The sequence below is a fragment of the Lycorma delicatula genome, chromosome 2 (genome assembly GCF_047948215.1).
Source record: "Lycorma delicatula isolate Av1 chromosome 2, ASM4794821v1, whole genome shotgun sequence".
NCBI classification, from domain to species: domain Eukaryota; kingdom Metazoa; phylum Arthropoda; class Insecta; order Hemiptera; family Fulgoridae; genus Lycorma; species Lycorma delicatula.
This window is the reverse complement of record NC_134456.1, coordinates 215,847,150-215,860,935: the sequence shown is the minus strand read 5'-3', so window position 1 is coordinate 215,860,935 and position 13,786 is coordinate 215,847,150. Positions and strand designations below refer to the sequence as shown.

General features: G+C 28.0%; 1 protein-coding gene across 1 annotated transcript in view; it reads left to right on the top strand.

The window, feature by feature from the left end:
- LOC142320060 (uncharacterized) overlaps window positions 1-13,786 on the top strand; it is a 40,222-nt gene that overhangs the window by 26,061 nt on the left and 375 nt on the right. Inside the window, exons 5-7 of the mRNA XM_075357737.1 lie at window positions 451-600; window positions 3,336-3,464; window positions 8,215-9,077. Of these exons, the coding sequence (XP_075213852.1) occupies window positions 451-600; window positions 3,336-3,464; window positions 8,215-9,077 (1,142 nt within the window). The remainder of the gene's footprint in view (window positions 1-450; window positions 601-3,335; window positions 3,465-8,214; window positions 9,078-13,786) is intronic.

Genomic DNA, 13,786 nt, shown 5'->3' with positions numbered 1-13,786 from the left:
GGCAAAACTAGTCAAATTGGATTCAGGGATGGTCAAAATGGATATTTCCATTGAAATCTGAAAAGTGAAAATTTTCATGATCACAATACTTCCTTTACTAATTACAAGCAAGTAAAAAGAAAAAAAAATAGATTTAAAAAATAAAAATCACATACTTTACTAAGATTTAAAGAATCAGGCCAAGGGCTGTGTGACATGGTCTCACAGACAGATTTAATGTGAGCCACATGGCAATCAATGTGTTAATATTATTTTCCTGTTGTTATCTTTTTAATAAAGAAAGCTTGCATTAGTATCAAGTATAACCTCATTGAAGCCACCATAAAGCATAAACCAGGACAATCATTAAGGAATTACAAGTGAGATGTTTATGAAGAGTCTTTTTTTATACTTATATATTTTTTTATTATGGATATTTATCTTAATCTTTGTTTCTGTTTTTTTGTACAGATAATGAATGGGCCTGTAAATAATACTTTTATTAATGAAGCTATTCCTCTTAATAAAGATATTAAATTAGAGACTGATCAGGAGAATGTAGCAGAAATGATATGCTTTTATTTACCACATCACACAACTGAAACTGATGCATCTGTGCATGTAAGTTTTTTTAATTTTTTTTGTATGTTTTGCTGACTGAGGACCATGAAGTGGTATTTTGCATTCATTTCTTAGTTTTCTGTATATTTTCTTTACTTGTTTTCCAAGAGTTCTTCATTCTTTCATTCTTTCATTCTTTTGCTTTAAAGAAGTCAAACAATTCTTTATCTAAATCATTAATTTATTATTTGTCCCACGTATATTTAAATTTTACTTATTGATTTATCCATATTTTGTTTTTTGGGTCCCGGGGGGAATCTTGGTTGGTTACAAATTCTGCCTTTTTGAAAGAAAGTTTTAGCCTTATTTTCCGTGCAATTTATTTTAATTGGTTTTCTTGTTCTGCTGCCTTTTTGAGGTTCTCCAAGAAAATTGTAACATCATCAGCTAAGGTTAAGCAGTTAATTGCAATTTCTTTCAATTTCCAACCCAATTTTATTTAGGTTGTTTCAACTTTTTTCATGTTCTTATCCCATTTTATTATTACTTTCTCTAGGACACAGATAAAAAGAGTTAATGTTAAACCAATTTGTTTTAATTTCCCATTCTCTTGATACTTTTTACATGAATTTTACTTCTGATTTTGTGTTTGGAAAGAGTTGTTTTGAAAATGTTAATTGTTTTGGGATCTTCAACAAATTCTTCTAGGATGTTAAATAAGGAAGTTCTATCGATAGAAATGTATGCCTTTTTGAAATCTGTGAAGACAGTTACTGTCTTGTCATTTTTTCCCTTATTGTTTTAAGGTTTGAAATGTGTTCAGTATATGTTTTTCCTTTTATGAATCCTTCTTGGTATTCTCCCAGTTGTCAGAGCATATGACATTCAAAATCCTTTGGAAAGGATTTTAGAATGGTAAGAGGGAAATCCCTTTGTAGTAGTTTACATCTGTTTCATCTCCTTATTTACATAGTTGATGTGTTAAAGCATTTTTTCAATTTTTTATGGAAGTTCTTCAGCTTTTTTTTTTTTTGGCTACTTTCATGATTTTTTCCGTAATTCTGGTGCAATCAAGCCATTACCTGCTACCTTGTTTATTTTCAGGATGATTTTCTTCTATTTATATTTCATTAGGTGGTTTGGATTTTTTAGTTCATATTGCTGAATTTGGAATTGAAATCTTACCTCGGATTCTTGATAGTTTAATAAAAGTACTTGTTAGAATTTTGTGATTGTCGTTTTGTCATAAACCAAAGGCTGGTTGTTTGTTATTTGGTAAGTTTGTAAATTTTAATATCTAATTCAGATAGGCATAAAACCCATCAATACAAGATCACATTAAAAAAATAATAAACATAAGTACATAAAAAAATTATCATTCATAAGCTAGAATAGCTCTGAATAAGGTATTACAGAACCTTCAAAATTCTGCAAGATATATCCAGATGACCACATGTAGGTGCAACTGAATTTTTGTGTAGTTATTGCGTTTGGAACTTCAAATTTTTAATTCAGTTCTGCAAACGTTTTCCATCCAGAATATATTACACACACATTACAAACGTATGCAGGTGTGTACATATGCACGCTCAAAAATTTGCAGATTTCCCATAACATATATACTAAAATTTACACAGTAAGCTTTTATAATTTTACCTACACACAAAATATTTCCATAATAATACATTTATATACTGATATATTTATAGAATTTCACCTTGTACAACATAATAAGAAATATAGTGCTCCAACTGACTTCACAGAACACCGTAAATAGACAACACACCATCACAGCGGGTCAGTTGAGTATGATTAAATACACATGAAAATCTGTCATTTTATACTGTATTAAAGCAAACAGCTGGTGTTATCTATTATTGCAGAATACTACTACAAAAAAAAAATTATGAAACTGTGAATTATTATGACAGAGAACGAATTGTCACCAGACAAAAAGTAGAGGTCACATAGTTCCGATAAACACTTCAATCGTACTCATCAGCTACGTCAGAATATTCCGTCAAAGACTAGTAAGGGGTTAATAATAGTGATTATAAGTACACTAGAAAAACACTTTACAAATTGTGTTTTTTTGTAAGTACTTTTGGTGAGGACAATCAAGAATATTTTTAATACATTGTTGCAATTCATCTGCAAAAATTTCTATATAATGATGAATATCAAATCCCAGTCAAGCATGGTAATTTTCTTCCGCTACAAAATTCCATTTCCACGTTCCATTCAAAAGCTTCACGTTTAAGTGGCTGTAAAAAAATTAATATTTAGAACCAAACTCATTATGGAAATTTTGTATCTTACAAAATTTATATTTTTATAATCTGGTATATATTTTTCAGATATAAGATAAGAATTCAACTTATGGTCAATATGGTAAATAAGGTAAATGATATTTATCACGATAAAAATTTTCACCATAAGCAATATTAACACTAATGTCAGTAAGATTAGAAAAAACTAAATCAGGAGAATTACTGCAACAGTTTAACCCTTATTTGATTGTAATTATTACAATTTGTAGAGTAACTTGTAAGGTGAGTAGAAGCACTTTTAACATTTAAATTTGGATGTTAAAATTTAACAAAAGAAACATTTTAGTGGTTTTCCCAAGCAAAACCTTGCACATTAAAGTTTCCTAATAATAATATAACAGTCGCTGCACTGTTAATATATGTTGAAAGTGAATTAGAGTTGCAATTTAGTTTTATTTTATAAATTATACAAATAATCATAAACATATTTACTTTATAGCATTCAAATTTGGTTTTTTATTACAGAAAGTAGATTCAATGCAACTGAAAGAGGAACCGCTAGATGTTATTAATGGTGATATTGAAAAAGATCCTTTAGCAATTGAAGAAACCAACTTTGTTAAATTAGAAAATTTAAAAGTTGAAAATGAAAGGGTAAGTGTGATTTTGTATCCAATGGAACACCAATTACCCAGATGGACCTTTGCAAGGTCAAAGCTGGATAATTGGAAAGGATAATTTAAAAAAACGGCTATTATACATACTGTACATGTCATTCTAACATTTAATTGGTAACACGCTATGGAAAAAAGTAAATAGAAAAATAAATGTATTTCAGTAATATTAAAATAAAATGTTGATTATATGTACAGTGTAAGAAATAACTGTAAAGTGGTACTAAAAAAGCAGTGTGTAGAAAGTTTCTTTTATAGTTAGTTTAACAAAGGCCTAAATGTACACATTGTCTTTGCTAAATGAATTACAAAGGTCAGTAAAAATCCAGTAATCCAGTAAAGAAAATATTTATTTGAATTGTCATAAAATTTATCAAGTAATATATAAGTTTTTTTTAAATTCTCTAGTCCGAATTTTAAGCATTGTAGTTAGTTGGACATCTGGAAAATTGGTGCCCCGCTGTTAACTTTTCATTATTATTACATAATAAATTTTGGATTACATATAGTTTATTTTAACTCGAGTGTGCGTGAATGTGTATATGTATATATTTATCCCATCAAGCTGGTCTAGTGGGTAACTCATAAATCAGTTCTTTAATATCTGATTTTTGAAGTCTAAGGTTCTCAGGTTAAAACCTAGTAAAAGTTAGTTGCTTTTATATGTTTTTAAAAACTAAACCGTGCATACTAATAATTTGCTTTGGTGGTAGGGGTTCAATTAACCATACGTCACAGGAATGGTAGGCCTAAGTGTAAAAGATTACAGATCATCCTCATCTAATTGGGCCATGGCAGAATTGCTTTATTGTTCACTGGTCAGACAAATTGCAACATACACATTAAGAAAAATAATACCTATATATTTTTAATGTAATATTCTATAGATAATAAATTCATATGAAAAAGAGAAATTATTTATAATTTATAGTTCTTTTTGCAATGTAATTTATTATAAAATAACTTATCTACGAGGTTTGCAAAAATATTGCATTTGCTGATAGGGCGAAAACAAGATTTCTTCATTTGTTGTCCTATTTCTGTCTCAATTCTTGGATATTCCTTTCATTTTTAGCAGTTAGACAGACTTTTTTAATTGTATTGAAATACTATTTTTAATCTTTTATTATTTCTTTATTTAATTGAAAAATAATATCATTATGCTCTAATTTTTCTCTAAATCCTTATAATTTTACTCATTTATTTTTTTCTCATATATTTCTTTGATGCAATGAAATTTGACAAAAATATAATTTAAGATTCTATTTATTTACTTTTGTTATCACTCAATTTAATAAAAAATACATAATGAACTAACTGGATATGATGGTGACTGAAAGATGTGAATCTACATTTTCTATTGGAGAACCCGAACGAATGCCTTGTCTTACTATTACTTACTTGTCTTCGCTATTAAGCATAAAGTGAAATGATTTTCAACATCATTTTGACCTAATTAACATTCATTGCAGTTTTGTTATAAAACTAATTACTAATTTATAAAACTAAAAAAGTAAATTTTGCTAAAACATTGACACATTTTTTTTGTCTCGTGATCCCAAAGCAGTCCCTGTTTCACATTTTCTCAACTGCTTCATAATATAATGTCAAATAGCATAAATATATATTATTAACAAATTTTAAGACTGGTTTTTCTGAAATTCAAGGTCAAACATGGTGACACTTAAATCATAATTTATTTTAATATAGTTTTGTATATCACTACTACCACAAGTCAAACTTGCCATTTTCCGGCAAATCTGAAGATCTGTAAAAACGAAACAGTTTATGAGAGATCTGAAGTTCAGTATTTTCTCATAACTCTATCAGCAGTTAATTCATACAAAATTTTATGAAAAACCCAGTTGCTCAAGTTGTGTGCCTTGTTGATTTAACATGGAATGACGTGTATGGAAACTGTGGTAAATATATTAGGTAACGTTTTACAAGTGTTTTACTGGTTTTCCCACACAAAACCTTGCCCACTTGTACAGTGTAAGAAAAAACTGTAAGTGGTACTAAAAAAGTAACGTGTAGAAATTTTCTTTTATGATTAGTTTAACAAATGCCTAGATATACATATTATTTTTGTTAAACGAATTACAAAGATTCAGTTAAAAAATCCAGTAAAATAAAGATGGATAAAAAAAGTCCCTTTGAAGAAAATATTTATTTGAGTAGTCTTAAAATGTTTCATATAATGTATTAATTTTTTTTTTAATTACTTAGTCTGAATTTAAGCAGTGTAGTTAGTTGGATATCTGGAAAATTGGTGCTCCACTGTGTTAACTTTTCATTATGTAAATTTTGCATTACATACAGTATCTCAACTTGTTTTTGTGTGTGTATAAATATATTTTTTGCCCACCAAGCTGATCTGATAGTTAAGTCGTTGGAAATCAGTTGTTTAACAATTGAAAATTGTTTAAAACAATTTTCTTCTTTTTTAGCCTATTTTTTCTTTTAATTCTTGGATTATTCATTCAACCTTGTTTTATGCCTTTTTCTAACTGAATTGTGGTTGCTACTTTTAGCTGGGATTCTGTTATTCAGAAATTTTTTAGCGAATACTTGATGTGTTCCTGGAAAGGATTCAAGAACAGTGATTAGCTTCCAAAATAGTAACCCATTGCTTGATCTATTAAGGCGTTGTCAGAAAAGCACAACTCAAGGAACGAAACTTATTGCAGTGAAGCATGAATAGTTTACAACTGACAGCAGTAGATTAGAGTAATAACATACGCACCAATAATGATGTTAATAGAAGCAGCGATAAAGATACATTCAAACAACTGCAGTTCAAGCTCTCTCAGTTCAGTTTTATGTTTCTCACCCTATATGTGTAAATATACATATTAGCACTTTTGCAGTGTGCACCGCTTCATCAGACGTATTAAAAACCTTTTAAAGAATGTAAAACTTTATTAAAAAACATTAAATACATTGATGAAAAGGTGTGTACCACAAAAGTGCTAATTTGTAAGAATTAAAAGTATGAGGTGTTTTTATTTTAGTTATTATAAATTTATTATCAATGTCTTATTTATAATATATAATTATATATTATAAATAATATTTTCTTTGTGTGTGTATATATACACACACACTTTATAATCTATAGGATGTGCAGACTAAAAGTATCCAAAAGTACATCTTATATTAAGAGTAATAACTAATCTTATAAACTTAGCAACTCAACATGTTTTAATGTAGGTTAGTTAGCTTTAATGTATGTAGCTTTTTTAGCTAATCAGATGCCTAGACAATAATCTAACTCTTGCCAATTGTTTGGGACCATCTGCGGTATTAGTAGATCAATCACCTTTAAAATATTTTGTGTTAAATCATTCAAATCTCAAACTTTTCTTTGGTATAATTTTTAATAAAACCCTAAGCAAAAACGTCCAGAGAAGTGATATCTGAGAGATGTAGGTGGGCATGGAGTTGGACTTCCTCGTCTGATCCAACATCTGGGGAAGTGTTTTCCAGGAACATGCTAGTGTCGTGATAGAAGTGTTGTATAGCACCATTTTTTTGAAAACTAAATCCTTCAGGAATCTGAGGAACAGCAAACTTTTGAAACATGTAGACGCATGTGTGCCCTGTCACAGTGGACTCTATAAAAAAACATTTCTATGACACCATTCTTTCTCCTCATAGCCGACACTTGCTTTTAGTATGTTCCTTTCATTCTTGATTACTGTATGGGGTTTTCGTTTTCATAACAAATTTCATAACAAATCAGGTTGTCTTTAATTATCCCAAATGTATGAAAAGTATCCTCATCACTAAATAAAATATTATTAAGATTGTTTTCAATATGGTGATTATCTCTGCAGCAAACTGATATCATTGGCGGCAATCATTTGGTTTAATGTGAAGAAGCAGTTGTAATGTACACTTGCAAATGGAGTGCTTATGACCAATGTTGTGAACAGTAGAAAAAGGAATCTTCAGTCCGTAATTAGATGGCATAATAAACTTATCTGTCATTGAATGCATTGTTTACTTGATCCGCAGTCTCGTAACTAACTGAAACCTTCTGATGATTTCCAGTTTGTAAAACCCAGCTTCTAGCCTCTTAAAGAATCTACTTTCAATTCAGTTCATACAAGCCGTTGAACATGCATAACTGATTGAAAGCAAAGCATAAACTGAACATTTTTTGTGGGGTCTGCATCTTGATGGACTACAATTGCATTCAATTCAGATTGTATATTTTGCTGACTCTTAAGAACATACTGAACAAATCTTTGAGATATATTCTGTCATTTGAGCCTACATTTAAGAGATTACAGTGACCGTTTTCTTAAATGTAGGCCATTAATTATGGATGCTTTCAGCCCAGACATCCTGTATATAAAATGTATGGGTTTGTAAGTCTGATCAACATGTATATTGATAAAACATGTATAATAAATATGTTTACCTGTTATAAATTTGCCAAATAGTTTTGTTTTCCTAAAACATACTTATGGATATAAAGTTTCAGCCAAAGGTGTAAATATACTGCAAGATAAGTAAAGTTCCTTATTAGACCAAAGTTAACTCATTGATGATTAATTAATACTCAAAACCACTTTGATTATGAATATATCTTTAAAATATTCAATATTTTTATACGTGTTTAGTGACTTTTTACAAGATATAATACTTAATGTTATTGTAATCCAAAAAGTTTTACGTTATTCATAATTACCTTTGAATTATTAGTTATTTTTAATTTACAGGTTATTATTGATAAAGGAACCGACAAGGGAAGTACCAAGAATCGCATTACACAAAAGAGATGTGTAAATAATTCAGTATGTGATGGCATTATAAAAGAAAAATCCATTGAATATAATCAAAGTTGTAATTTAAAATCACAATTAAATATTGATACAAAAACGAAAAATTATGATTGTAATTTCTGCCAAAAACGTTTTCGTGATATTTCTTATTTAAAGATGCATATCAATTTACATACCAAGGAGAAAAATTATGTATGTAAATTTTGTCAAAAGTCATTTAATTTCAGAAGAAATTTAACTAGGCATCTTAAAAAACAAACAGATAAGAAAAATTATATTTGTAACTTTTGTCATAAGTCATTAAATTCTGAATGCTGTTTAAAGATCCATATTGCTACTCATATGAAGGAGAAAAATTATGTATGTAAATTCTGTCAAAAGTCATTTAATATTAAAAGCAATTTAACGACACATCTTAATATTCATAAAAATGAGAGAAATTATGTTTGCAACGTTTGTCAAATGTCATTTAATTGTAAAAGCTATTTAAAGAGACATCTTAATAATCATACAAAAGAGAAAAATTATGTTTGTACGTTTTGTGAGAAGTCTTTTAATCAAAGTTCTATTTTAAAATTACATTTAAATATTCATACAAAAGAGAAAAATTATGTTTGTACTTTTTGTCAGAAGTCTTTTAATCAAAGTTCTAATTTAAAATCGCATTTAAATATTCATACTAAGGAGAAAAATTATATTTGTAACTTTTGTCAAAAGTCATTTAATAATAAAAGGTGTTTCGACACACATATTAATATTCATACAAAAGAGAAAAATTATATTTGTAACTTTTGTCAGAAGTGTTTTTATCAAATTTCTAATTTAAAATCACATTTAAATATTCATACTAAGGAGAAAAATTATATTTGTAACGTTTGTCAAAAATCATTTAATGCCAGAAGCAATTTAAAGAGACATGTAAATATTCATACAAAAGAATAAAAATATTGTTTGCAATTTTTGTCAGAAGTCTTTCAGTGAACGTTATGCTTTAAAAGTACATTTATATCTTGCAATTATGTTTGTAACTTTTGTCGGTAGTCTTTTAATCAAAATTCTACTTTAAAATCACATTTAAGAATTCATACTAGGAAAAAATATATATTTGTAATTTTTGTCAAAAGTCGTTTAATAGTAAAAATCATTAAGAGATCTTAATATTCATACAAAAGAGGATGTGATTGTACTTGTAACTTCTGCCAAAAGTCGTTTAATCGCATTTGTGATTTTAAAAAACACATTTATTTCCACTCTAAACAAAAAAATTAATGTTTGTAACGTTTATCAAAAATCTTTTTAAGTTTTTTAAGCGTGTGCACTATTGGTATGTAATATTATTTATACATAAAAAATCTTTTAATAGAGTTATATTTTAGAAAGACATTTTAACATTATTCTTATTAGAGAATCCTTATGCCATTTTATAGTAGATTAAGGAAAAAAATTAATAGCATCTTTCAAGTGTGTGTAATTAAGATTCATATAACAAAATTTATTTAATGTTTTTAATTTAACATTACATTTTTCTCATTTTTGTATGTTACAACTACAGGTGGAAAGGTTTCAATTTATATATTACTGTATTTTATAATGTGTGGGTATGTTTACGAACATTTTAAGCCCAGAACTATGGCAGTAAGAAAATTTGGTGTAAAAAAGTGTGTGTAAAGTTCTTAAGTTAGACTTGTTATACAAATCACAAGTTACATGTGATTTTCTTGAACATTTTTTTTGCTCAAGTGCATTTTCACATATAATCGTGATCTTGAATGAACTTAAAGCCTGATTTTATATTAAAGTTAACTTTATATCGCATGTGTTACATTTTAGTAATGTTTACAAATAATAAAACCACACAAGAAGTGTGTAATCCGATATTTGTGCCACAACTAGTTTCAATGTTTTCCTCCATGCTTTTATGAATACCACCTTTTGATTTTAATGGTTCTGAAAATTCAAAATAAATTAAACTTTAGAAAAGGCAATTGAAATTGTTTGTTCAGTTTAAAAGATAATCTATGCAGCTTATTAATTTTACACATACTATTTGTTCCGCACAAGATCTTCCTTTCTAAACCACCACTGATGTATTCTCCAAATTGTTTATTGATGTGCTCTTCTATTCTCTACAACAGAAATTTCTCTGAAATTATTAATTTCCATTTTGTCTCCTTTTTTGTGTTAGAAGGGAAATTAGGGCAGACTGCACTTGTGGGATTTTTTCTTTGTCCCAAATTTTTTCAAATGATTTAACATCATAATTTTAGAAATTGCATTGTTATTCTCACCAGATGTTTTATTATTTTTTAGAAATATGTTTATATATTCTTTATTTTTTGTTTATTAAGGGAATTTGAGTTTTTTAGTTAAGTTACTGGTTTCAAACAGTTGAGCTTTTCTTTGGGGTTCTTTGCTGTTTCAATAGTTTTTCATAATAATTTGCTAAAGTTTTGCTATTGCAAGTTTATACGACTTAATTAAAAATATTTTTACTTAAATTTTGTCTGCAGTTAATTTTTTGTGAATAGACTTATTTTATTGTAATAAAAATCTGTTAATTTAAATTTCAGTTTTAGAAATACATGTATAAAATATAGATTGTAATTCTTATGCGATGTTAATAACATTTTATTCAGAATTATGTAGTTTGATTTTTTAATATATCTGTGAAATTGAAACTTATGGATTAAATGATAATACATATGTTTATTTTATTTTAAAAGTTGTATTATCGATTAATTTTCAAATGTACATTCCAAGCGATTCATTTTTTAATCTAATAAACAAAGTTCCACAGAAACCAGATTGCTTTTTTATTTAAAACATACACCGTTCCTTTTTGTAAAAATAAATAGATTGTATTAGTGTAACTGAATGCAATTTATTAAAAAATATTTTGTATTATTATGATGATGATTAAAACTAAACTAAGCTAACCTTTTTGCCCAACCTCCGTGGTGAAAGTGTTACTAAAGTGTGTGTACGTGCAGTGTTATGGACAATAATTTAAAGATAATTTGTTGCAGAATTTTTTTTTTTTAATTTTGACTCATTTTCTTCTTTTTTTCAGTTTGTTTTTTTTCCACGGCAATTTTCTCTTTCTATTTCTCAACTCATGATTGAAAATTAATTTTCTAAAGAGTTCCTGTTTTAAAAAACTTTCTAAATTCCTACCTCTCAAGATCCTTTTTTTAATCGCTTCAGTTTAATTTATTTTGTATTTCTTTGAGCAAAAAGCTATTAATTTTTTTCAGTATTCATTACTTGTTAAAAAATGTGACAAAAGAAACAATCTTTCTTCTTTTCGATGCCTAGTAAATGTTTTCGTATTTTAATAGAATTACAATTGCTGGAAAATGATTAATGTTCAGTAATGACACAAATTAATAAAATAATGAAAGTTTAGCAGTGTATAATCTGTGCAGTCGAAGAAATCAAAATCTTAAATAAAAAATGGGTACAGTTTTTATTTTTTGAAACTGTATTTATAATTCATAATTTTATTAATTTCCTAGATTGTCCTTTTTGTAATCTAAACTTTTCCTACCGCATTTACTTTTTCTCCATTCTTTTTACTATCTAGAAGACAATTAAAAGGGACCATAGTCTCATTACCTTAAGCATTTTTTGAATTTAATGGTACTGATAATTCAAAATATATTTAACTTTAGAAAAGGCATGGAAATTGTTCAGTTAGAAAGTTTAACTTTTATGTCCATTACTACCAGCAGAATCACATACCTTTTTAAAATATAATTATATAGTTCTTCTGTTTCACCCATTCTGTCTCAGATTATTAATCTTACACGAAGTAAGAAAGTTTGTTCTGTTCATTAACTTCCCTTTCTAAACCATTCTGATGTATTCAAATTGTTTATTGATGTGTCCTTCTATTCTATTATCTACAATTTTTGATAAGATTGTATAAGTGACTGAAAGAAGAGAAGATCCTCTCTAATTACACTGATAAACATAATTTTTGTGTATTAACATGTGATATGTGATTTTAATCTGTTTTTTGATGCTGAAAACAAATATGAACTCAGAATCTTTCCATCAGCCACCATTTTTTTAAATTTTAATTGAATATGTTTTTCATTTTTCCGTAAAGTTAGCATTTTAAGCTCCTATATATTGTATTTTGTTAGCTCATTTTTTATTGTTTAACTTTAACATAAGATATAAATAAACAATACTAGACAAAGAATTAAATTGTATCACAGTCACATATTATGACATATCTAATACTGAAGAATGAGCCTTCATGGACAAGATTAATCATGTCTAAACAGGCCAAAACATGCAGCTGAAAACACGGCTGTGTTGTTTGTATTAAGCACTGAATTTAGGAATGAATTAATTTTGTTCAGTCTTAAGTTTATTAACGGTGCAGTGTCATAATGCCTTGAAATTTTGTAAATGATGCGGATGCCTTTGTTATGTATGTGGTGAGTTTACCATAAAATCAAATAGAAAAAACATTACACCTTTAATTAAAAAAGCATATCGTTTGTACTTTAAGTGTAAAATTGGTGATCAGGATAAGATGCGGGCTCCTCATATAGTATGCATTAATTGTTCTGTATATTTAAGAGGATGGCTGAAAGGTACACATAGTACCATAGCTATACCAAATGGCTTTGCCATTTGGTATAGCTATGGTTTGGTGTGAACGAAAGGATCATGTAACCGATTGTTACTTTTGTTTAACAAGTGTGTTTGTAATTTCTAAAAAAAAATCTAAACATACTGGAAAATACCCTTCATTGTAATCTGCAATCAGGCCTGTACCTGCAGTGAAATTATTCCGGTTCCTGAGCCACCTGTGAATGTATATTTGGAAAGCAGCGATGAAGAATCAGGCAGTACTGAAGAAGACAACAATGATTTTGATTTTGAATTACCTTCCAAACACATCTTGTATCACAAGGTGAATTTAATTTGACTATGTTAGGGATTTAAATTTATCAAAAATCAAGCTATTTTTATGATCAAGACTGCAAGGTTGGAATTTACTTAAAAAAATAAAAAAATTTCGGGCTTTCAAAGCCGATAAAAAGAACTTTCTCAGTATTTTATTGATGAAAATAATTTAGTTTATTGCACAAATATTGAGGATCTTATGTTGCACTTACGACAAATTCATAAACCTTAGGACTGGCGCCTCTTCATACATTCATCCAAGTATAGTTTATAAGTGGTTCTACTACACAATGATAGCAAATATATCCTTTAATACCAATCGCTTATGGTATTAATTTGAAACAGCAATGTGATGAAAGACATTCTTGAAAAAATGAATTATAAAAAACATATGTGGTGATTTGAAAGTTATAGCTATTTTGTTAGGCTACACTAAGTTCCCACTATAAAGTGAAATAGAATACTAACATGCTAGCCGATTATTGTTGGACATTAATTCAGGATATGCCTGAGGATGTTTATAAAAGAAAAGCATCAGTGAAATCATTCTAACACAGATATGGCCGTGCAAAATTATAAATTTTAC